Source organism: Mastomys coucha, unplaced genomic scaffold, assembly GCF_008632895.1.
Source record: "Mastomys coucha isolate ucsf_1 unplaced genomic scaffold, UCSF_Mcou_1 pScaffold23, whole genome shotgun sequence".
NCBI lineage: Eukaryota > Metazoa > Chordata > Mammalia > Rodentia > Muridae > Mastomys > Mastomys coucha.
This window is the reverse complement of record NW_022196906.1, coordinates 44,803,035-44,827,895: the sequence shown is the minus strand read 5'-3', so window position 1 is coordinate 44,827,895 and position 24,861 is coordinate 44,803,035. Positions and strand designations below refer to the sequence as shown.

Here is a 24,861-nt window from a genome sequence, read left to right as displayed (position 1 = left end):
GGCATGGCATACTTCCCTTATGAGTCATGGAGGTCACAGGTCCCCAAAACAACCCATGCTATTTCCAGTAATCATTTCCCATTACAACTAGATAACACCCTACTGCTGAAGGCACCCTACACTATGTTTGCAGGACCGAAGTCAAGCTAGCACTAACATGGAAACCGTCTCCCTGCTGGCTAGTGTTCCTACTGCTAGAAGGTGCTCTAGAGACAGCGGAAGGAGAAGGTCATCAATGGTCTTCTCCAGCAGCAGACCCTATATACTGCAGTACAAACCTGTCAGGCAAGATGTGCCTACAGGTGAAGACGGGCACAACTGTTAGGAGGTAACCAAGCACTTTCTGATTGGATCTGAGTCCTCCTTCACAGGAGCAATACTGTAAGCCTGGCCAAAAGCCCACTGCTGGGAAGATGGTAGGCTTCAGTGGAGAGTCTACCAGTGTGGTTCTGCTAAATAGATATGTGAAGTGCCCTGTGGGACTGGAGAGACGATGCAATGGTTAACTTCTGGAACTTGCTGTTCCAGAAGACCAGATTTCAATTACCAGCATCCACATGGTGGCTGAGAACCATCTGTAACTCCAGTTCCTTGGGAATCTGGCACTCTTTTGGCCTCTCAGGGCAATAGGCACAAAAAAAATACACAGACATACATGAAATTAAAATTCCTATACACATGAATTTTTTAAAAAACCTTCTTTCTAAGGATTTCTGCTTACATACACAGATCAGTACAGTACTCGGCCTTGGACAGAGAGGCAACTATTTACCGTGGTCAACAGTTAATGCGAATGAAGACTTAACTAACCCAGTAACAATGAGTATAGAGTGCTCAGCTGTAAGAGAGACATGGATACCAAACTACCACCAAGGTCCAGGGAAGAAAGAACGGAAGAGCCAGAGGATGGGGAGGAGTGCTATGCAACACTTGACTTCTGGACAGGACATGGCCACAGCATGAAGCCATGAAGCCACCCTCTAGCCCCCGCTCAGCATTATGAAATGCTTCTGTTTCTGCTGCTGTTGATGGCTTTTGTCCCTGAGTCTTCTTGGGGAGTCCTGTCAGTTGCACTGTCCTTAAGAGGTACTACTCCATTAGTTCTTGGTCATTTTTAAGATGGTTTCTCTATCTCTGGTATTTTATACACTTTTCTTTTTATATTTCCAGGTTACAAAACAAGGCTTACTCAGTTTATGGGTTCAATTTTCAGTGCCTCTGGGAAGCTGTGAGCTCTTTTTTCCCTGAATCTTGCCTTTGCTCATTCTCTATATCAGATCAGATGTAGACACCCTCTACATCTTACTTCCTCTATATTTCTTTCTCTATACTTAATTCCTAGCAACTTCGTCAAATTAATCTTTCACTTTATTACTCTACTAGCAGTTTTAATCTGTTTGGGCTATTCTACTGAGTTTTAAAAATCAATATCACGTAAATTTCATGGATGCTGCATATACATATATGTATGTATGCATATGCATATAAATATAAAGTCAACATAAAACAAGTGCATTTTCATCTCTCTAGGGTCTCTCTCCATTTTTAACACTGGCATGGTCCTTTCCGGAGGCTCTTGCTGTTCATTATGGTTTCAGTTTCCTCTTCCACGTCACTACACACAGTAAATACTGTCTTCGCTTTATTAACTGCTAATAAGCAAAGATTCAGCAGCCAGCTTTTAGACAACTGTTGTTTCTACCAGCCCTTCAGGGTCCTGTCTCTTTTTACAGTTCCTCTGACCCATGAGGAGCTTCCATTCTCGCTTCTTCGCTCTGTTTCTCATGTCGCCCTGGGAACTGAGCCCAGAGCCCCGCACACATGAAGCCAGTGCTCTACCACAGAGCTGTTCTTCCAGCCTCTCCTTCCCATACTTTTTTGTGCATTACAACTTCATTCCTAATGACTTTTTGTCATCTGGGTTAAGAATACAATTCTCTAGAGAAATGTGTACATGATGTCTCTATAACCCAGGACAATTTACCATAAATCCTCACCAGGAGACTAAAAAGAAGACATGGTGGTTTTGAGTTAAGGCCCAAATCCATATAAAAACTAATTTATGGTTGCAAGCCCTAGCGGGAGTACCAGTTTTGTTTTTACTTCTGTTCTAGCCAGAGTCAAAGCCAAAAATTAATTTTAATCTGACACATCTAGCTATATAAAGAGTTCTTATAATGATCCTTAAATCTGAGAATCTTTTTTTAATTTCTGATTTTTAAAATGTTTGTTTTTTTTTAATTTATTTTTATTTCCTGTATATTGTACATATGTCTGTGTGAGGGTGTCAGATTCCCTGACACTGGAATTACAGACAATTGGGAACCAGCAGGTGGGTACAGGGATCTGAACCTGGGTCCTCTCAAAGAGCGGCTAGTGTGCTTTACTGCAGAGCTGATCTCTCCAGCCTCAATTCTGAAAACCTTTTAATATGTCAAGGCACTATTAAAGTTAAATAGCTTTTAGGTGTTACATTTTTTTAAAAGGCAGCTACTTTATTCTAGACTTCTTAAATGTATATGGATTCATTAATATTCAATCAACTAAGAGCTACTTGATGTGAGGCAACGTGCTGAGTGCAAACAAGAGCAGAATCCTCCTGACTGACAGTCTCCATAAGCTCAGCTCCAGGGGAGAAGGAACCAACCCTCTACTGAGAATCAAAAATAAGGTTCCCCTAACTCCCATGAGGACCAGTGAGGCATGTACTGCAAACTAAAGCAAGTGCATGCCAAGGGGAGCAGAAGCTAGGACGACTCCTCAATCTTGTTTCAGACAAGAAGGTGCCCGTCAGCCAGAACACCAAGAGGAAGTAGGAGAGCTGCCCGAGCTGGCCATGCATCTGTGCTACAGGGGGCCCCTAGCACTTTTAGATGTAGAGTTTCGATACTTACTTATAAAAGTAAAGTTCACAAACACAGCTCACAAAAGCCAGGAGACATCTCAAAAAGTAGAATACAAGAATCTGAAAGAAACCCAGAGTAAAAAACTAAGGTCAGCAACAGGAGCTGGCAAGCTTGTGCGGATGAAAAGGTCTCAGCTGTTGTCAGTAAACTGCTATGAACCGGTACGATCCTCTTCAAGAGCCGAGTTTATCAAGAACCACACAGGTTTTTTCAAATCCCCAGACTCAGTATACCTACTGCTTTTACTGTAAGAGGGGTGGGAGCCTCCATTCATAAGAACACTATAAGTTTAGTAAAAAGTACAAAATATCCAATTATAAGTATGCAACTAATCATGCTACATCTATTTTAGAGAGAGTACTAAGCATGCGTGAACACTCAGGCTGCAAGGGTGGAGAAGCTGAGCAATGCTGCTCATATGCTGCTCCCTCAGTAAGTGCCGGCTTTCTCCTCCCTTTCCCCTCCTAACACAGGGTCTCACTGCAGCGCAGGCTAGTATGACACTCATGATGGATCCCAGGATGACTTCAAACCTACAGTAATCCTCCTGCCTCAGCCTCCCAAGCGCTAGGACTGTACATGGAAGCTACTTCATCTGACTACAACAGCTTGTATTAAAGAGCCAGAAGGTTTTATATACTGATTATTTACAAAAGACATTAGAGCTATGGAAACTGCATGTGTATGAAAGGCTGGGATTGAGGGACTTAATTCCTGTCTCCTACATGTCTGTAATACTGGCTAACAAGTTCTATGATTAATGGCATCAGATTAATACAAACAACAATAAGAGTTGTACTGACTAACTTTTAAGGATTACTTATTTTTATTTTGTGTTTTGCCTACATGCATATCTGTGAACCACTTTCATGCAGTGCCCAAGAAGGCCAGAAGAGGGCATTAGATCCCCTGGAACTGCAGTTAGTTATGGTTGTGAGCTACTGTGTGGGTGCTGAGAAGTGAAGCCACATCCTCTGAAAGAGCATTGGGCACGCATGAACCCACTGAGCCACCCCTCCAGCCCCTTGATTTGTTTTTATGTTGCAGAGTACTGTATGTTAGGTGCACTGAATCCTTACAGCTTAACTCTGCTTCCATACACAACAAAATAAATACAAGTAGCCAACACGGCTACAAAGTGAGAATCCATCTCAAAAGCAAAAAGAAAACCTAATTTAAAAACAAGCAAAGGTCAGAGAAGCAAACTGGAAACTCAATATGTATGCACTCTGTGCCTTTGTCTTCTTGTAAGAATCTGTCAATTATCTTACCCAAAATAAAAGTATACTGCACTAAAAAACAACATAAAAGCAACCAAAGGATGGGAAAGGGTAACTCACAGAAAGGGATGTCTGAATGACAAACTCATGAAGAACATGCCACCTGCTAAACACCAGGGAGTCCATTCACAGTGAGAAGCAACTCAGATACACAAGAAAGTCAGAGGCAACAAACAGGAAGGCCAGGCTTCAGGGCTGCACAGCCAAGACTCAGGGCCTGGGTGTGGGGCCCCGCCCGGTGCATATGGCAGAGGAATTCACACACAGATTCAGAAGCAGAGTACCACAGGGAGTAGCAAGGGGGAAGGCAGCCAGGAGTAGAGTGCCAACATTACACACCTACTTTCACCCACACTCCACTCTACCTTCAGCATCAGGAAGTAGGGTTCAGACTACAGGAGTGGTTCTCAACCTTCCCAGTGCTGCGACCCATTTAAATGGTTCCTTACATTGTAGTGACCCCAAACCATAAAATTATTTTCATTGCCACTTCATAACCATATTTTTGCTACTGTTATAAATCATAATATAAATATCTAATATGCAGGATATCTAATATGGAACCCCAAAGGTGTTGGCACAAAGGGTGAGAGTCACTGCTCTACAAACTAGAATTCTCCTTACAGGTGGGTCCCTCTGGACTCAGGCCGGCAGAGCTAACAGGAAGATGGAACTGAAGTAGGAACAAAAGGGAAATCTTCCTCCCCATGTTCATGTATCCTGGTTAGTTTTTATTACCAACTTGACATAACCTAGAGACACCTCGGATGAGAACCTCCCTTGAAGAACTGCCTTAATCAAACTAATTTGAGGCTACATCTGAGAGACTGTTTCAAAAAATGATTGATGTAGGAGAGTGCAGCCCACTATGGGCAGCACTATCCCTTAGCAAATAGACCTGGACTGTACAGAAAGCTAGCTATAAAGGTGTGGTGGCACACACTTTAATACCAGCACTGGGGAGGCAGAAACAGAGATCTTTGTGACCTCAAGGCAAGACTTGTCTACAAAAATAAGAAAGCCAACTTAACTGATCAGGAGCCAGGGAGCAGACCAGCAAGCAGCATTTCTCCATGGTTTCTGTTTTACTCCGAGTGGGCTCCTGAGCTAATGTCCCTTAATGATGGACTGTGACCTGGAAGTATAAACCAAATAACCCTCGCCCTCCAAGATGCTTTTATTCAGAATATACAAAGCCACATGATGAAACTGTAACATATGCTGTTCATGTCACATACATCAGGTGACAGTGACAGAAAACGACTCTGGGAACAGCAAGTTCAATGTGATATGGACATTCAACTAGAAACAACTGTAAGTGCTTCAAGTTGCTGGTTTTCTATTGAGTCCTCCATCTTATTTTTCCTTCAACAAGTTAATAAGCAAAGACAAACCTAAAAAGTCAGAAACATGATACTTGGTGGAGAGGGAGACAGTATCCTGCCACTTTCTATGTGTTCCACCTCTCTGATCATTGTGAAAAAGTGCAACTGTAACCACATCTCCTACCCAAAAACTTGTCAATGGGTTGAGGAGAGACATGAACAAAAAACCCACAAGCATTAAATCCCATTGGGTCATACACAAACTTGGACTCTCCCTACTTTTCAGTCTCATTCAATCTACCCCACATTCTCTCCATAAATCAAACTAATTTATATGAGAATAACACTGACCTTTTTCTCATTAGACCTTCAATTTACAAAGACAGTTCCTAGTACCAGAGACATGGCTCAGTGGTTAAGGGTTTGCGTTATTATTCCAGAGGACTAGAGTTCAATTCCCAGCTCCCATGTCAGGTAGCTGAGCAACCTGTAATTACAACTTCAAGAGTTCTGACATCTCTGGACTCCACAGGCAGGTGCAGGCACAATCCCCCCCACACACACACGATTAAAAATAACAACTAAAGGGACTAGAGAGATGGCTCAGCAGGTAAGAGCACCAACTGCTCTTCCAAAGGTCCCGAGTTCAAATACCAGCAACCACATGGTGGCTTACAACCATCTGTAATGAGATCTGATGCCCTCTTCTGGAGTGTCTAAAGACAGCTACAGTGTACTTACATATAATCAATAAATAAATCTTTAAAAAAATAAATAAATAACAATTACAAAACTCCTAGATTTGGGGCTAGGGACACAGCTCCACAACTAAGAGCACATGCCATACAAGCAAGAAGACATACACTCAGGCATGGTGCCCATGTGAAAGCCAGGCGTGGATGGCCATGTGCTTTTTTAACCTCAGCATCAGGCGGCAGAGACAGGCAACTCTTAGGAGTTCACTGACCATCTCCTAGGTAAAACGGAGTTTCTGGTTTAGTGAGACCCTGTGTCAAGGAAATAAGGTAGAGAGCAAAAGAGAAAGATTCCTGGTATCTCCTCTGCTTCTCCACTCATGCACAGGCACATGTACTCACGCAGACCCACAAATCTGCGCATGCATACGTGTGTATTCATGCACATATATACAACACACACGTATAACACACACATGTATAACACACACGTATAACACACATATGTATAACACACACGTATAACACACACACATAACACACATGTATAACACACATGTATAACACAGACACACACACCAACCACATGTACACACTCCTCTTCCAAATTTGGCAAAAGGCATAAGCCTAAATATTCAAGTAACTTAGTAAACTCCAAACAAAACAAACTTAAAAATTCATACCAAAACACAGACTGACAAAAATTGTAACCCCGAGTCCCGGGGTCTTGAGCACTCTACTTAAATTAGACCCTCTTAAAATGTTCCCCATCCTGCCTTGTACTTTTCTCCTACTCTACCTCAAAGAACTGTTAAGGCATGAAGGCAGACTAGACTTGGTCACTGTCCCATCACGTAACACAATGTATACTAAGTACAAGCTTCCCTACTAGCATAAGAGGAATGACAATTGCACAAACAATCCTTTCAAAGGAGGCCACACAGTAACCCAGGAAATGATGGGGAAAGCACGTGGGCTTGCAGAACATGGCAAGACTCTGTCTCAAAGAAAAATGAAAAGAGAAAAGAAAGAAATCAGTCTCTTAGCCGTCAACAGGTTTTGTTCTCTTTTCAAAACTGGCCCTAGACTTACCTCCTGGTGGATGTGAGTGCTACCAGGCCGGCCCTTACCTTGTTAGTTTGCAGAATCCGTGCGTGAAATGCAGCTGGCCAGGCATGCAGCATCAGGTAAGCATACGAGCGGATGGCATACACCGGGGAATATTCCCACGTCTGAAAGCCCTTTCCGTAGATGAGGTAGTGTGTCTGAAAGTAGAAGCAGACGTGTTACGCCAGCAAAGCCCCTCTAGAGCGCCTACAGGTGAAGAACCTGTGCCGAAATTGTTAGAGACAAAACGTTGAGAATTAACATCTGTACCTAATGAATAAGAAAAGAAACACATGGCCTCATATTTTTAAATGAAGAAGCTAAAATTTTAACTGAACTTATTTTCTTAAAATAATGTTTAACCAAAACAGAAAAAACTGTAACTCTCTTATTTTCCTTAAGTTGCACACAGTAAGCATCTTCTGTTTTTTGATACAAACTGTGATCTGGTAACTTCCGATTTTTCTGTAATAGGAAGTCAATAAAAAAAAAATCAAGAAACAACATTGTAAGTGGACTATGAGCAACATTATCATTCTAGCGAAGGCCACTCTTGCTGTGATAGAACACCGTGATCCAGAGCAATGTGAAGGGAAAAGGGTTCATTTCTTCTTTTCTATTATTATATTTTTCATTATTTAAAACAATTTTCTAGCCGGGCGGTGGTGGCGCCCGCCTTTAATCCCAGCACTTGGGAGGCAGAGGCAGGCGGATTTCTGAGTTCGAGGCCAGCCTGGTCTACAGAGTGAGTTCCAGGACAGCCAGAGCTACAGAGAGAAACCCTGTCTCGAAAAAACAAAAACAAAAACAAAAACAAACAAACAAACAAAAAAACAATTTTCTAGCTCAAATATATTTTGATCATATTCTTCCCCTCCCTTGTGCCTCAAGATACTCTCCCCATCCCCACTCGTCCAACTTTGTTCCTCAAAAAAGAAACAAAAACTCAGGCTGGAGAGATGGTTCAGAGGTTAAGAACACTAACTGCTCTTCGGGAGGTCCTGAGCTCATAATCCCAGAAACCACGTTGTGGCTAACAACCATCCAAAATGAGATCTGATGCCCTCTTCTGGTGTGTCTGAAGACAGCTACAGTGTACTTACATATAATAAATAAACAAATCTTTGGGCCAGAGTGAGTGGGGCTAGAGCAAGCGGGACCAGAGGGGCTAGAGAGAGAAGAAAAAGTGACTGAAGACAGCTACAGTGTATTTACATATAATAAATAAATCTTTAAAATAAAGAAAAAAAAAAGAAAGACTCAATACAACAACAAAACCAAGAAAACAAGATTAAATCACATCCAAAAAGGGGAATTAAAAAAAAAAACCAAACTGTTGGTCAACTACTCCTGAGCATGAGGCCTGTCCTGGAGTGGTTGTATCCCCAGTGCCACTTTACTGGACAAAACTGATTTTCCCTCTCTCAGGAGAGATAAATGACAGTTAATCTTTACGATAGTACCTAGGTTTTCATTCATTCATTTAAAAAATACATCAAGATAAAATATAATAAGATAAAACAAAAACTACCACATCAAAGTTGGACAAGGCAAACCAGTAGAAAAAAATTCAGTTCCATGTGATAGTTAAATCATCAAACGCAGTGAAGACAGGAACTCAAGCAAGGCAGGAACCTGGAGGCAGGAGCTGATGCAGAGGCCATGGAGGGTGCTGCTTACTGCTTTGCTCCCATGGCTTGTTCAGCCTGCTTTCTTATAGAACCCAGGACCACCAGCCCAGGAAAGGCACCACCCACAGTAGGCTAGACCCTCCCCCACCAAACACTAATTAAGAATATGCCCTACAGGCCTATTCTTATGTAGGGACAGTTGGGTCTTATAGAGGCATTTTCTCAAATGAGGCTCCCTTCTTTTCTAATGACTCTGCCTGTGTCAAGTTGACATAAAACTAACCAGCACAACTATTTTGTTAAAAATAAGAAGAAATATACTTAGAAAGGTGGAAGAATGTGGCTTCTGTCTAAGAAATGGGATCTGGACATGAAGCAAATGCATGATTTTATTTCCCTCAAGTTCTGGAGTAATCATTAGCTTGAAAACCTATGCCCACAAGTATTACTTAGACTTTCAAAACCATTTAAAAGATAACTGTAAGTATCACCTTTGAGGGTGCCACGTAAAGGTCACAGACTTCAACAGTAATTAAATCAACAATATGGGCTTTCTTTTAAGACCTATTTGACTTAGGTGTGGATATCTGCATGAGTGTAGGTATACGTTTGTATGTCTGGAAACCAGATGAGGATATCAGATTAGGTTTATTTTGAGATAGGGTCTCTTTGTGTAACCCAGGCTGGCCTAGAACTCATAAGAGCTGCCTGACTCTGCCTCCAGAGTGCTGTGGTTAAAGGCATGAGCCACCACACTGGGCTGTCATGTTTTGTTTTAGAGCTGAAGTCGCCTACACTTGAGCTGCTGGAATGTGAACTATAATCCTCCTCACAACCATAAACCAACAGTTTTTAGGATATAAAAATGAAAACAATTTATTTTAATATTTTCCACGCTTACATTCTACATATTTAATTTGGCCTAAGTACCAAATCAAGATCAAAATCCCAGAACTAGGGAATAGGGATGTAGCCCACTGGTAAAGCATTTGCTTCGAATGCCCAAAACCATGGGTTAGATCCCTAGGATTGCAAAAACTAAAGCGCAGCTAACGAGATCACCTACTGGTTCCCAGTAGTTGAATGTTTCATCACAGTCCGAGATGTTGCTCAGAAGGGCTGCGCACAACCTCGCTGAGAGCAGACACTTGAAGGCAGTGGATCCTTCAGGGGCCCAGACTTGCCCTGCTTTATTTCCAGACCTGCCCAGAAGGAAAAAGCAAAATCATTAGTGTTATCAGGAAGGTCCTGCTGGGAAAACTGAAATCAGACAGGAAAGACAGTAATAGCAAAAGACAGCATTGAAATAAAACCATTCACCTAAAAGAACTAAGGCTTTGTTATCTTTGAGAATGCTTACTCATTCTCAAATTGCGTTTTCAATCGCACTGTCCACTTCCTGCTTCTAAGGTACACACTAATTCATACACCTTGGCCTGTTTCACCTCAAACCAACTAACTAATCACTCACATGAAGACCGCAATGTTCTTCACTCTCCATTTCTTCCTTAAAGTCATTCCTTGTTAGCTGTATCTATTTTCCTCCTCCTTCAAATGAATGAGGCCTAACTTAAGGTGCAGGTGTAGACCTCCTCTGTTCCCATATGCTGACAGCTCCTTTAATGTACGTCTAACCTACTCTACCGGCTTGGAGGCCCAAGGGGAGGGAGAAAACAGTAAACTATAGTGAGACTCAGGTGTAAAAGGCATTCTCTTGCTAACGGCTCCCACAGAGGCTAGGCTAACTCTAACCAACGCGAAGCCTGCTCATGTGGACTTGAACCTGAAGCACTGCAGACCCTCGCTGAAAAGATGCAGGGATCTGCGGAGGGGCGAAGATCGAACTGGGACGCTCCTACGAGGGGCATGAGTAAGAGTGCCGGGTAGCGGCGGAGAGCAGACCCCAGGACTAGCGCAAAGCCCCGGCGGGGAGTGAGCGAGAGCCCGGGCGGGGCACAGAGCCCCGAGTGAGCCAGAGCCCCGGCGGTGGCCAGGGCCCCGGGTGAGCCTGAGCCCCGGCTTTGCCCCGTGTGAGCCAGAGCCCCGGCGGTGGCCAGGGCCCCGGGTGAGCCAGAGCCCCGGCGGTGGCCAGGGCCCCGGGTGAGCCAGAGCCCCGGCGGGGGACAAGGTCCCGGGTGAGCCAGAGCCCCGGCGGGGACAGAGCCCCGGCTCCGGGCGGAGACCCGGGGAGCCGCCCGACCCTCCCGCCAGTCACGCCCTCCGACCGCACACGCACTCTGGCCGCGACTCCGCGCCTGCCTCCCGGCTGCCCAGCAGCTCCCGCAGCTTCTCCGCGGCCGGGCCCGCGTCCCCGCCGCCGCCGCCCTTGAGACGCTGCCGGGCCCTTCGGCTCGCCATGCCTAACGTCGGGGAAAGGATAGAACTCTGCACGCTACGAAATCAGTGAAGGCGCAGACATTGCTTGACTGGGGAACGGTGTCCGCCGAGGGACAAAAAGCCTTGACATGCGCAATAAAAACTGAAAGTGTTTCAATGGACCAATTGGGGCGAAGGCCGGAACGGCAGCCTTCACTAGCCCTCCCACTTCTGACCCGAGTATTTCTCCCTTTCTTTAATTGGCTTCCTCCACTTCTCAGCACTCCACCTTGCCAGCGCTACAGCATAGTGTGTGGAGGTAGCACAGCTGCCTACCCAAGGAGAGGTCTCTAAAAGGCCCAGTGAGGCCAGAATTCAGACTGAGAAATGAAAACCTAAAGAAATGCTACGCAGAGCATTCAAGCAGGCAGATGTCACTAACATTGCTACAATGCAGCTGTAGGCATTTTTGTTGTTGTTGTTTGGTTTTTGGTTTGTTTTTGTTTGTTTGTTTGTTTGTTTGTTGGATTTTTTTTTACATACGTGCTTTTTAATTCTCTCAGCCTCCTTGCCTTTACTGCTAAAGAAGCCAAGGTCTAAAGTTGCTTGGGTAATAAATGGAGGAGCTATATTCTAATTGAGAGCCGAGTACACATACTATTCTCACTACATTAACAACAACAAAAAAGAAAGGAAGGAAGAAAGGAAAAGAAACGCTCCTGTTAGGAGCTGGGTTTTGTTTTGTTTTGTTTGGGGGGGTTGTTGTTGCTGTTGTTATTGTTGTTGTTGTTGCTGTTGTTGCTGTTGTTGTTTAAGGGGTAGGCGTCCAGTCTTGATTTCAGGGGCCTTTCACAAAGATACTTTACAAAGACAACTCTAGGTGATTGCTCACCCAATCCTAACAGCACTGCTGCCTACCAGTAGAAACACATACAGGATTCTAGAGAGAACACTGAGCTTATTGAGCTTGACAGAGTCCCAAAAGGTGTACCACTTCCTCAGTCGTAAAAATGGAGATTGATCATCTATGTCAGTTCCCATACACAGTCATTAATTACCAAGCCCACATACAACCAGTAGAACACACCTGTATCCTTATGTATCCTTTGATGAAGACTAAGAAAAGAGCAGTAAGGATGTGAACAGAGAAGAGCTTTGGTCAGACAGGCCCAAATGTCAACCCTAGCTCTGACACGTGTAGGTTCTCTAACTTCAATAGCTAATGATGAAGGATAGCAGTATCATAATGATAATCCCAAATGTATAAAACATGTAAAAAATGCTCATTAATTCAATAAAGCCAGAAAGAGGAACTGAAAATGTGGCATATATATTTAAATACATGTGGTGAGACATCTAGGTTCCATAGCCTCTTCAGCAAGAGAACAGTAAAGTACAAAATACTTGTTCTGTTTGTTGGTTTTCAGGATCAAAAAGCTGAACTACAATAAGGTCACCAGCCACCAGTCTGAAGGGTTATTTTTGTTTGGTTTGTTTTTTTTAAGACAAGGCCTCACAATGTAGCCTTGGTGGGTCTCCTAAGCACTGGGATCAAAGGACACCACCACCATCCACGACCAGCCAATCTAAATGATGTTCACAGGCATCTTTGGGGTCCATCAACACTACTTGGGTCACAACAACAACAACAACTTTTACACACACACACACAAAACAAATAAAACAAAACCACCAGAGTCCAGAAAGGAACAAGTTTCAAGTTGTTCTTTTTCACCCACATACAACATATACAGTAGAAAGGACATCACTAAACCTACCTAGGTAAAACATGGAGCTGTCTTTGAATCTCTTTTCTGAACTGGGACTGCATTGCTGCTGCTAGCTGTGGGGTGAGCGCCTTATCACAAGTCTGATAGGTCAATCGATAGCAGAGACTGACCTGTCGAGTCTCTGGATGCTGAAAACGATCAAGGCACTGTACAGAAACAATAGTGTCCTGGGACAGTGCTCGGGCCACAGTGTGAAACTCCAGTTCATCAAATGCTTTCTTTTCATCTAACCAGAAACTAACATCATGCACATAGTGTGGCGGATACAGAGAATAGCTTTTAAAGTGTTCTATTTTCCCGGGGACAAATCTTTTCAGGAAACGGTTATCAAAAGTCCACAATATTCTCCAGTCGGAAATATCATAGGCAAGCATAGCTAATAAGTCCAAGTTTATGGAAACAAACACAAAACACTGATGTTTATGTTTAACAATCTTAGGTGTAACAATAGATCCAATAATCAGATTCTTAGTGCAATCTTGGCCAAAATTAAGAGACTTCACATGAATTATATAATCCTTTCCATTTGGTTGAAGGACAAACTCCACTGAAGTGCTCAAACTGGAGCCCTCCTGCAATGTCGGAGGCAGAAGGTTACCTAGAGTAGCCTTCAGGCGATCCAGCAGCGGCCAAAGGCAACCCTCCTTCATATTTTTATCAAATCCAAGAATGAATAAAGTCTCATGAAATGCTGGCATCATAAAAGGTAAAATGCGGCACTTCCGAAAGACAGGTCCACTGAGGACATGCAGAGAGCCTGGGAGGAATTCTGGAGAATGGATGACAGCTTCAGCATGGACAAGAAGAGAAGGCCTGAGACCGAGCTTGACCTGTTGTTCACAGATCCCTTCCTGAGCAGCTTTGCAGCCATCTCCTGCAGGACTCTCAGGAAGGGTACATTCTGAAACTGACACAGGAATTTCTTCCATTTCTTGTATTATTTCACCATTCAGGAACTCAGAACATGAATTATCTTCATGTAGATGAATCCAAAAGGTAGGCAGAAGGTCACAGTTCACTGGAGGGAGGACACTGGGGCCTCCCCATGACAACAAAGGGAGGGGACACTTCAGCTTTTTTAAGGGAAAAGTTTTGCCCAAATCGGCAATGAGTTTCTCATTGACGGTTCTGACAGGATGACAGGAAGGTGCTTCAAGGAACCGCCTGTTTAAACACATAAAATAACTTCTCACAGGCAATAATTACAACTGCTAGAATTAAAGTCATCTGTTCTTCTATAGAAAACAAGTATCCTTAGACTGATCCTGAAAATAAACCGTCTGTCATATGGAGAAATAGCATGGACATTTTTGGGTTTGGTTTGGGATGGTTGTTTTTTTGTTTGGGGGGATTAAATTTTTGTTTTGTTTTCTTGCAATGACAGAAGCAAATTCTGGGTCTTGGGCATATTAGACAAGTTAGCTCTACCACTGAACTATCCTCTCAGGCCTGGGAATTAGCATATACTCTGCCACCACCCCTATATTCTAACAGCCTGACACCTACCCACAGTACCAACATCATCTACCTCCATTCAAAATGCAGTGACCATGAAGACAGTCATGGTACAGCTGGGGACAGAAGGGATTCCCAGCTACCTGAAAGGTTACCTTCAGGTCTAGAAAGATGGCTCAGAGGGCAAGAGCACTGGCTGCTTCTCTAGAGGACCAGAGTTCAAGTCCCAGTACCCACAGGCCAGCTCACGCCTATCAGTAACTCCAGTTCCAGAGGACCTGGCACCCTCAGACAGATGTGCCGGCAGACTGTCAACACACGTAAGATTACCTGTTCAGCTTTCCTGGAAGTGCTTCTGGTTCTGTAAAGGAAAACCACCGGTCCTCCAGGCTGACTCTGAAAGTTCTGGGCTGAGAGCTTTCAAAGGGTAAGCTCTGGGTGAAGATATAGGTCAAAGCACCTTCTATATGAAAGGGCCTATCCTGACTCCTGCCAGAATAAATGAACAAATAACTTCTTTAAATATTATTTACATTTAATTTAATTTAAATTAACTATGTATACACATATATAATATATATTAATATACTTTTATACATATATATATACACACACATACATATGAAGGCTTCCATTAGTAAACAAGTATTTTTGAACTACATCAGGAAATTGGAAATGAAAAAGCCTGCTTTTAATTTTTTTTAATACTTCATGCAAAAGATGAAAGGGGAGAAGGTTTAGGCCTATGATATTTACTTACCTATACCCAGTGCACTTGTATCCTGGCACAGCCTCACAGCTAAAGGGACACACATCACTTAAAATGAACCCACCCAGAGCTGCCATGGCAACTACTTGCCAACTGTTGTGCCACTCTCTCTGGGGCTTGTCAGCAGGAGTTCCACCTTGTCCTCTACACAGTGCTACATGGACTTCTCCTTCCTTTGCAAGAACATCAGCACAGCTTAAGGGGGGCAAAACCCAGAAATTTATCAGAAACAGAAATTACCAAGGGAATCAACAACATGCACATGGTTTAACTCTGAAATAATTAAAATTAATCTTATTTGCATGTTCTGTTAAACCTAAGCATATAAAAAGCCTACCAGTGGCCCCACAACAACACTAGTCACCAGCTTTGCATTTATATTGTTTTCCTGTATGCCACAGAAAGGCCACTGTTTGTGTTGCTTCTCCCCATTAGAAAACTTCTTACTGCTCTCTGCCTATTCTGTAGCTCAGGGCTGGGCTGAGCACTATATCATTTTGCATAAGGCACTGGCTTTAATAATCACCATACACACCATACACACTCCAACTACCTAACTTAAAATCCTGCCTGTGTTGAAGGTTTCTCAATACCTATAGCCCAGTGGAGCCCTCCACAACTACAGTTTGGTATACTGATGTAAAGTACTATTTTAAATTCATAATCATTTTAAGAAGCAGCTGCTATTTGTAGCCCCAATTTATAGATGTGGGGGGAAAAAAAGAAGCAGATAAGGGCTAAACTTGCCCACAGTTTTAATTAGTAAATAGTGAGCCAGGATTTGAAACCAGGCCATGTGGCTCTTAAATCCAATCTTGTAGTCATCAAGTTATACTGACTCTTACTATTTGCACTTAAAAATATTATTGAGGTGGGCTGGAGGATTCAGCAGTTTCGAGCACTACTTGTTCAGAAGTTCAGTTCACAGTACCCATATGATGGTGACACCCATGAGTAATTCTAGTCCCAGGGGTTCCAATGCCCTCTAAGTGGGACTTCCCTGGGCAGGAGGCACACAAATGTTGCACAGACATGCATGCTGACAAAACACCCATATCCATATAAAAAAAAGATTTATTATTTATTTATTACATGTAAGTACACTGTAGCTGTCTTCAGACACTCCAGAAGAAGGCGTCTGATCTCGTTGCAGTTGGTTGTGAGCCACCCTGTGGTTGCTGGAACTTGAACTCAGGACCTTCAGAAGAGCAGTCAGTGCTCTTAACCGATGAGCCATCTCACCAGCCACATATTTCTTTAACAAACAATTTGGGGCTATCTAGGTGATCAGTGGTAATAATGCTTGCCACCAAGCATGGTAGCCAAAGTTCTATCTCCTGGATCCACGATGGAAGGAGGACCAACTCCTATAAGTTGTCCTCTGACCTCCACACCCATATACACACTAATTTTTAAAAAATAATCTTGCCTTTTTTCTCAAAACACCTATTTGTACTTTAACATGTAGGGTTATATGTATCTCTGTAAGACACGGTTATGATTTTCTCTGGGTTTTATTTATCTTCTTTCCTTGTGTATCCTAACAACTTATTTCCCCAACTACAAAGTTTGTGTGCGGTAACTTGGTTATGGGCACCTCGAAACATTTTTCCATGCGAGGACTCGTCTTTCCTCACCTCTCGAAAAACTTGGCAAGCAGTTCCCTGTTCTTAGCTACTCCAGCTTTTCGTCCACAGTGAGGGAAGTTGAAATAAATTCGATCAAAATCCCTGTCGTCTGGTTGCAAGGTGTGTGCCAGCTGGGTGCAATCCACACCAAAACGCACTTCGATACCTGGCAAAGTTTAAAGGCGTGAAACATAGACGAAAAGAAGTCTTAAGATCTGTAACCTGTACAAACACCACCACTCCGCAAACCATGCAAACCAGCCTAGTCTTAAGATCTGTAACCTGTACAAACACCACCACTCCGCAAACCATGCAAACCAGCCTAGACCTGAGCACACACACCAGCCACCTGAGCATCCACCTGAGCGCCCCCAGGAGGCGCACTCGCATTCTGCACGCGAGCCACATCCCCATGCTCTGGGCGGGGCCTCGCGGAGAACTAGGAAGCGCTACCTTGTTCGCGCAGGCGCTGTAGGTTCTCTAGCGCTACCGGATCTCCCTCCAGGTCCGCCCGGTGCTGGAAGCCGGTAGCAGTAACACTGACGCTGGGATCCAGGCCTTCGATCAGCGAAGCGGCGAAGGAGAAATTCCCCTCCCCGACCAACAGGAGACGCCGAGGAACCATGGTCTCCTCCGGCTACCTGCTGGCGCTCTCTGGGAAACAATTTCTTACGGGCGCACATTTCTTACGTCACTTCCTTCGCATGTGCCTCGTTGCCCCCTCCCTATTCCACCGGGCACTAATTGATGACCCATAAACAACTTGTTACCTGGGTAAACATTTGGAGCCACTGCTAGGGAGCTACAAGCGTGAAAGTGAAATGGAGCTCTTGGCTTTGCCCCTTCAATTTCGTGCGCCTCCAAAGGCTCGTTTTCTTTTCAGTACACGGACTGCCCAACACGGACGGCCCTGAGCGTCTTCGCCATTCTTGCTTGAAGTCATATACAGTCACTAACTGAGGGGTGAGAAGAGTCCTGCGTATTCTAGAGGCCCAGGGCTCTAACTGCACCACCCTCTGAAATGGCTGCCTCCTGTTCTCTCAGCTACTCAACGTATTTCCAGGTGTTTGTATATCCTATTTCCAAAAAGTAGTATTGAACGCTTGTTTTGTTCCATGGCACTGTGAGAACAGTTAGGTATATGGATGAACTAGAAGTGCCTGCCTTCTGTCAGATGACAAATGCACACAGCAAAAGAGGCAATTCAAATAGAATGGGGTGTGTACCCACCGTGAGTGAAGGAATTCAGGACACTATAAATGAAGCATACATAAGGGGAAGCTCTACCAAGTTGGGAAGGGAGGTATAGATTTCCTGAAGTAAGCCTGAGCTGAAAGCTAATTGGGGGAGGAGAGCTCTTTTTATCTAGGTAAAAAGGATTAAAAAGGCAGAAGGAACAATGTTCATAAAATCATAGTGGGAAAAAAAAAGTTGTTTGACTGGTTGAACACAGTTGGCCGGAAAGTGAATAGCAGGTGACACTGTAGAGTTAAAAGGTGTGCCGCACCAAATAGAGTGTTGTAACCATTTAATATCCTAAACCTTCTCTTGAGACTATAGAAAGCCACTAAAAATCCAATATGGCAGCCAGCAGGAACTTAGAGGTTTCAACGTGTAAAATGAAAAACTTCAAATTCGTTTGAAAAAAAAAAAAGAAGCTAATTTATTGATTTGGTAAGGGCTTTTTGTTCTTGACAATTCTGATCAGGTGGCCTTCAGAAAAATCAACTTTCTTCCCAAGATCACATTTGAAAAGAAGATCTACCACTGTAACATTGATGAGATGGGGCATGTCTGTCTGGCAGTAGTTAGCTAAAAACTGAAAACTAGCCACAAAGAATGACCAAGTATTCCATTTTCCTCATAGTACTAGTGAATGATTCCCATCCCAAGAACCCACCCTGGGCTGACCTAGCTAGAGAATACTCAAAAGACCATAAAAAATATATATGAGTGCTTAAGAATTTGCAAAGAAATATGGGAGAAAGTGATCTGTAAACTAAACTCTGCATGAGTGGTCCCAGCAAGTTTGAGCACAGACCCCAAACAGTGCATTTGCATACTCAAAAAGAACAACTCTCTGGGAAGCTGACTTGTACCACCACCTATTGTTTGTGGCAGTTGCTAACTTTGTAGTTTTCTTAGTCAAAGGTGGTCTAGTTAACTTGTAAAATAAGTCTTAAAAGTCCACTTGTTCTGGGCTGTAGAGATGGCTCAGTGGTTAAGAGCACTGACTCTTCTTCCAGAGGTCCTGAGTTCAATTCCCAGCAAGCAGATGGTGACTCACAACCTTCTGTAATGGAATCCAATGTCCTCTTCTGATATGTCTGAAAACAGCTACAGTGTAGTCATATACATAAAATATATACCAGGTGTTCTAACAACAGCAACTACTAACGTATTTAAACTTGGAATACAATGTAATTTGTTTTCAAAAACCACTTTCCTATGGAAAAAGGATTAGTCATGAACAAGGTTGATGACAAGGAAACCTGATAAAAGACTGCCTGCAGTACAAGGGACAAAAGGAGACAGTGGTCTAAACTGGAAATAGGCAGTGAAGATGAAAAGTAGCAGACTGATTCAGAAATCAACAGGACTTAGTGACCGACTGATCAAATGGCCAAAAAACAAAAAACAAAAAATCAAACCAGCCCTATTTTTCTGTCCCTGACACCTGAGTGGATGTCTGTCCTTCTGGCTATGACTAGGCCTGTTGGGCTTTCTGGGTCCACATACCCAAGTCATCATGCTGTTTGGTGACATCATGCACATACCTTCACAAAGGTAGATGATGTGAGGGCAGTCACCTACAATCCCATGCTTTACTGCTTTAGTACTGGGTTTGTCTGCCTATGAAAAGGCAGTTGGGTTGTGTCTCTCAAACCATGGCCATCTGTCTATGGTGATCTGTATACCGTTGTTTGGAGAACTGGAAAGATCAGGTTTGGAGACATCATTAATGAACATGGAACTGCCATATAAGAATTACCGTTGCTCTCTGAAAATTTCCAGCAAATCACTGTATTCACCATCAAGTTACACGTCGATAATACAGGTACCATCTTGCTCCTAAGTCCAAGGACCAGGCTTATTTAGTAACAAAAAAGTTGAGCTTTTGATTGCTTGCCAACAATTTAAAATACAGATATTTACTGGCTGCTGTGTGCAAAGAACTATTCATTGGGAGAGTAACTACTGATTGGGAGGATATATAAAAACAATGAACAAAACACAGAGCCTGTCCTTTATAAGTACGGCGTCCAGTAGATAACATATTGCATGTTCTTGTACCTATGACAGAAAGATAAATTTTCACAGAAATAAACAAGATTTATATTTAAGATGTATATATATATATATATGTATGTATATATGTATGTATATATATATATATATATATATATATATATATATATATATATATATATATATATATATATATATATATGAACACAGAAAGTGAAGCATGCCAACATAACTCCTAGGTGAAGCAAAAAGAGAGTAACTTATTCAAGCTGACCTGAAAAGTTATCATTATTCGTTTATTATGTTATCTGGTTATTCAGCTTTTTACCTTTCATTCTCTCAGAATCAATACCCTTGTATCCCAGCTCTCATGTCTTGAACTCACTAAAACATTCAGCTAATTGCTCATATGATGTTGGGAATGCTGAAATAGTTTCTGTTGTTTCAAAGAATGTGGGACAGTGGCATTTGTCTAGTCAGTCATCCAGGACTGCTGATTGACAGGATAGACCAGTGGGCACATCCTCCTGAAGAGGAGGAACCAGAGTCATATAAATTATGCTTGGACAGAAGTGTGGAGTGTTAATAAGGTGTGTTAGCTTGTGTTAGCACCTAGACTGTCAAAGCAGAGGTAGAAAGGGACAGCTTTCCTGCTCTTGCTCTGTTTTGGTAAGCTTTTATATTGTTTTTTCAGAGACAAAACCTTGTCTGTTATCTCAGAAACCCACACTATGGCAGCCTTATTTATGCTGATGGTCATGGAGAAGTGTGGACAGACTGGAATGACATGTCCAAGTTTTTTCAGTACGGATGGAGATGCACCACTAATGAGAACGCATATTCAAACCGTACCCTGGTAGGCAACTGGAACCAGGAAAGATACGACCTAAAGAATATTGTAAAGCCTAAACCCTTGCCTTCCCAGGTAATAAAGCTTTCTCTTCTTCTGTTCCTTTGTTAGAAAAAAAAAATGCCAGGGGCCATGTGAGATTTTCTGTGTAGAATGATGAGAGATCATCCTTCAGCTGGACCACCTAGCCCACTTTAGTATCAAGTTGAATATTCCCTGCCAATTATCAGATGATAAGTGGATCTCTTTTTGTCTGCTGTGTTTGGATTTTGCCTGTTAGTCTACAGAAGAACAGATTGTCTTCTGACTCAGGATAGCTTCTCCTCTGGACTTATTTACCTGAACCTTGCCCTTCAGTCTCCTAAACAAACATCCAATAGATGAGAAAATATGACAGACTAATCCCACCTAAACCTCTAATCTACCTCATATACAGAGCAATTGAATTCATATTACACTGTCCCTACTTCTTGATGTTCACTATAAGCTACTAGATTCTTTTTTTTGTTGTTTTTATTTTAAAGGTTTATGCTGGGCAATAGTGGCACATGCCTTTAATCCCATTACTCAGGAGGCAGAGGCAGGCATAACACACACACACACACACACACACACACACACACACGTGTTTTGCTTGCATGTATATCTGTGCTAGGGTGTTAGATCCCCTGGAACTGGAGTTACAGACAGTTGTGAGCTGGTATGCAGATGCTGAGAACTGAACCCAGATCTTCTGGAAGAATTGTCAGTGTTCCAAACTGCTGAGTCATCATCCCTCTGGTCCCTGGACTATCTACAGAGAGAGATTCTCAATCTACTACTTTTCTTTTCTAGTTTGGACATGGCTTCGAAACAACATATGATGCAAACTACAACAAGAAGAAGCCACAATCAGCACATAGTAGGTGGACTCCAGTTATTAATCCTTAACTCTTAGCACCCATCACAGTTCCCAGCAGATAGAAGGAACTCAAAAGTCAAATGAGAGCTGGGCAGTGGTGACACACAACTTTAATCCCAGCACTTGGGAGGCAGAGGCAGATGGATTTCTGAGTTTGAGGCCAGCCTGGTCTACAGAGTGAGTTCCAGGGCAGCCAGGACTACACAGAGAAACCCTGTCTCAAAAAAAAAAAAAAAAAAAAAAAAAAAAAAAAAAAAAAAAAAAAAAAAAAAAGTCAAATGAACGTGTGACTAAGTGAACAGTTTCTCTTCTGTCTCAATTTTGACAAGTCTGAGAAAAAGTATGAGCTCTGTTACTAAACTCTGTGTTGGTTGTTACTAAACTCTGTGTTGGTTGTTTTCCTGTTGTCTTTCCTTCCCACAGGATTTAAACGAGAGCCTCATTGGTTTCCTGGACATCAGCCTGAGCTGGATCCTCCTCACTACAAATGCACAGAAAAGTCAACTTATATGAGTAACTACTCAAAACCTCAACCCACTCATTACTCTTGGTGTGTATATGATCCAAACATGAACCAATCTTAGGAGCCAGGAATCTAAAAGAGAAAAGGTAGCTTCATTTTTTTCTGGAGTAGACTGTAGAAAGGGGCACATTCTAAGCAGACTCGAACATCCTCTTAACATGATTTCTATCTAAATAAAGCACAACACACCAAAAAAAAAATCTCTATTTTTGTTTACTCTGTCTTGGTGAATTTTTATCAACTTAAGACAAACCTAAACATATCTGGAAAGAGGGAATTTTAATTGAGAAATTATCTCCATATGATTGGCCTGTAGGCAAGCCTGTAATGGGTATATTTTCTTGATTAATGATTGATGTAGGAGGGACTATACAACAGGGGGCAGTGCCATTGCTGGGCTGGTGGTCTTGGGTGCTGTAGGAAAGCAGGTTGAGCAAAGCCATGGAGAACAAGCCAGCAAGCAGCACTTCTTTATAGCCTCTACATCATCTCCTGCTTTCAGTTTCCTGTCTTGAGTTCCTGCCCTAACTTTCCTGGATGATGGACTTAAAAGCTCTAAACTGAAATAAATTCTTTCCTCCCCAAGTTGCTCTTAGTCATGGTGTTTAATCTCATCAATAGAAACCTAAGACAGTATATAACTGCCGTGTGTGTGTGTGTGTGTGTGTGTGTGTGTGTGTGTGTGTGTGTGTGTGTGTGTGGTAATGAGGGAAAGCCATGGATCTGAAAAAGAACAAAGTTATTTGGGTTTGTAGGGAGGAAAGGGAAGGGAGAAAGATTGTAACTACAATCTCTAATATTAAACAATTTTTAAAACAGAATCAAAGCGAAGGTTCACAAATGGTAGGCAAATATCATGAACCATATCTCTAGCTCTGAGCTTCACTCTTAGAAACATGTGTGGTGGCATATGCCTGGCTCTCCAGCATTTAAGAGGCTGACATTGCAAGAGCAAGGCCAGCCTAGGCTCTCTACTGAAACCAGGATTGGGCCTGTGGCTGTTCCGTAGAGCATTTTCTTCTAGCATGCTTAGGACCCTGAGTTGGATCTCCAGCACCAAAAGGCAAGACGGAGAGAGAGAATAAAAAATAAAAATAAAAAAAGTTTAGGCTGATGCTTAGAACATACAGAGGCTGAGCCTCATCAGGAGGCTGAGGCAGGAGCATAGCTAGGAATTTGAGACCTGCCTATGGGCTACATAGTAGACTACAGAGTGTGACCCAATCTCAAGTCAAAACCCCATGTCTTCTAGTCAAACACTCCTCTCTGCTTTTCATCAGTGGCAAATCTGAAAAGCCCAGCATAGCTTATATGTTGCTAGGTGCATCCCTGGAGTCAGTCAAAGAGCATTTTTATTATGTCCTTACTGAATAGCCCCTGATGAGAGGACTATGGAGAAAACTTCCCTAATAGCACAGAGAATTGTAAACATAGACAGGCAAGGTTAGTAACCTTCCCTGTGCACTACGTACCATCAATGGTTTAATGTCCATGTACTTTCTCTTTTGACTTAATTCTGGAACACATCTCAGAAATACACTTCATCTTAATAATCTCTGTGTATCTTCAAAAAAAGAGACAACTAGTTCTGAACTCCTTCACACAGAGGACCAAGGAAACCTGCTGATCAAACAAAGCTAAGCACACTAAACCTAGCAGCTCATGGAATAACAACTTGCTAGGTCTTGGTGGTGGCTCAAAAAGATGCTGGAGTGAGCTACTGGTTTGAGGCAGATCCTGCAAAGCAGAAGATAGAAGGAGAATTGTGAGTAGTTCAGGTCAATCAGTGAATGTAGGGAGGCAGTGCTCTTAACTGTGATGCAGGTAAGCTTTGTTACCGGTCCCTCTAGGCTCCGCCCCACAGTTACCTGGCAACAGCTAGGTATGCTTGGCTTACTATAAAAGCGGCTGTTTGCCCCCTTCTCACCCTCTTACTCTCTTACCCTCTAGCGTTCTTACCCTCTGTCCTTTCTCTCCCTGTTCCCCCCTCGCCCTCCCTCTCTCCACGTAACTCTATTCTATACTGTACCTCGTGTGGCTGGTATCTCGGGGAAGGATGCCCCAGCATGGGCCCACAGAGGCACCCCCTTCCACCTCACCATACGTGGTTCTATCAAACATATCCTGGCTCTTTCTTTTTTATAAAACATAAGCATCATTTTCCCTTTCCTTTCTAATCTATGAGAACAGTTGCCAGAAACATCTGTGCCTGTAACTTCTCCTTAAATAGGATGTGAAAGAGCTGATCTCCCCAACCCTCATTAGTTTATGGAATTTGTAGTGTTTATGATGTTGAGTAATGACAAATTTCATGTTTTGTTTTGTTTTGCTTTGTTTTTTTTACTAAGTTTTGTGGGTTTTTTCTTTATGGATACCTAATTGTTTCCATCACTAACTATTTAAAAGGCTATAATTTCTATAATGTTGTTTAAGGCA

The 24,861-nt window shown here is 42.8% G+C and overlaps 2 protein-coding genes across 12 annotated transcripts in view; one reads left to right on the top strand and one right to left on the bottom strand.

The window, feature by feature from the left end:
• Window positions 1-17,586, bottom strand: part of Alg9 (ALG9 alpha-1,2-mannosyltransferase) — a 70,080-nt gene extending 52,494 nt beyond the window's left edge. For 3 of the 9 annotated variants that reach the window (XR_004111955.1, XR_004111956.1, XM_031346110.1), the window contains exons 1-8: window positions 17,356-17,586; window positions 16,912-17,068; window positions 15,266-15,469; window positions 14,836-14,994; window positions 13,039-14,214; window positions 10,011-10,146; window positions 7,337-7,471; window positions 2,895-2,965 (exon numbers count right to left, since the gene is read on the bottom strand). Coding sequence is in view for 7 of the 9 variants with exons in the window: in XM_031346110.1 (XP_031201970.1) it covers window positions 2,895-2,965; window positions 7,337-7,471; window positions 10,011-10,146; window positions 13,039-14,214; window positions 14,836-14,994; window positions 15,266-15,469; window positions 16,912-17,068; window positions 17,356-17,527 (2,210 nt within the window). In the remaining 2 variants the exon portion in view is untranslated. The other 6 variants (XM_031346111.1, XM_031346113.1, XM_031346115.1 and 3 more) reach the window with 6 other exon arrangements.
• On the top strand, window positions 17,359-23,010 carry CUNH11orf1 (chromosome unknown C11orf1 homolog). Of its 3 annotated transcripts, none has more exons than XM_031346120.1 (4): window positions 17,359-17,965; window positions 20,846-21,076; window positions 21,836-21,902; window positions 22,326-23,010. In XM_031346120.1, the coding sequence occupies exons 1-4, from the start codon at window positions 17,924-17,926 to the stop codon at window positions 22,484-22,486; spliced, it is 501 nt and encodes a 166-aa protein (XP_031201980.1). In that variant the 5' UTR covers window positions 17,359-17,923; the 3' UTR covers window positions 22,487-23,010. The 3 variants fall into 3 exon arrangements, with proteins under 3 accessions (XP_031201980.1, XP_031201981.1, XP_031201979.1); XM_031346119.1 differs by lacking the exon at window positions 17,359-17,965 and adding an exon at window positions 19,710-19,960; XM_031346121.1 differs by lacking the exon at window positions 20,846-21,076 and having other exon boundaries at window positions 17,667-17,965.
• Window positions 23,011-24,861: the final 1,851 nt, after the last annotated feature.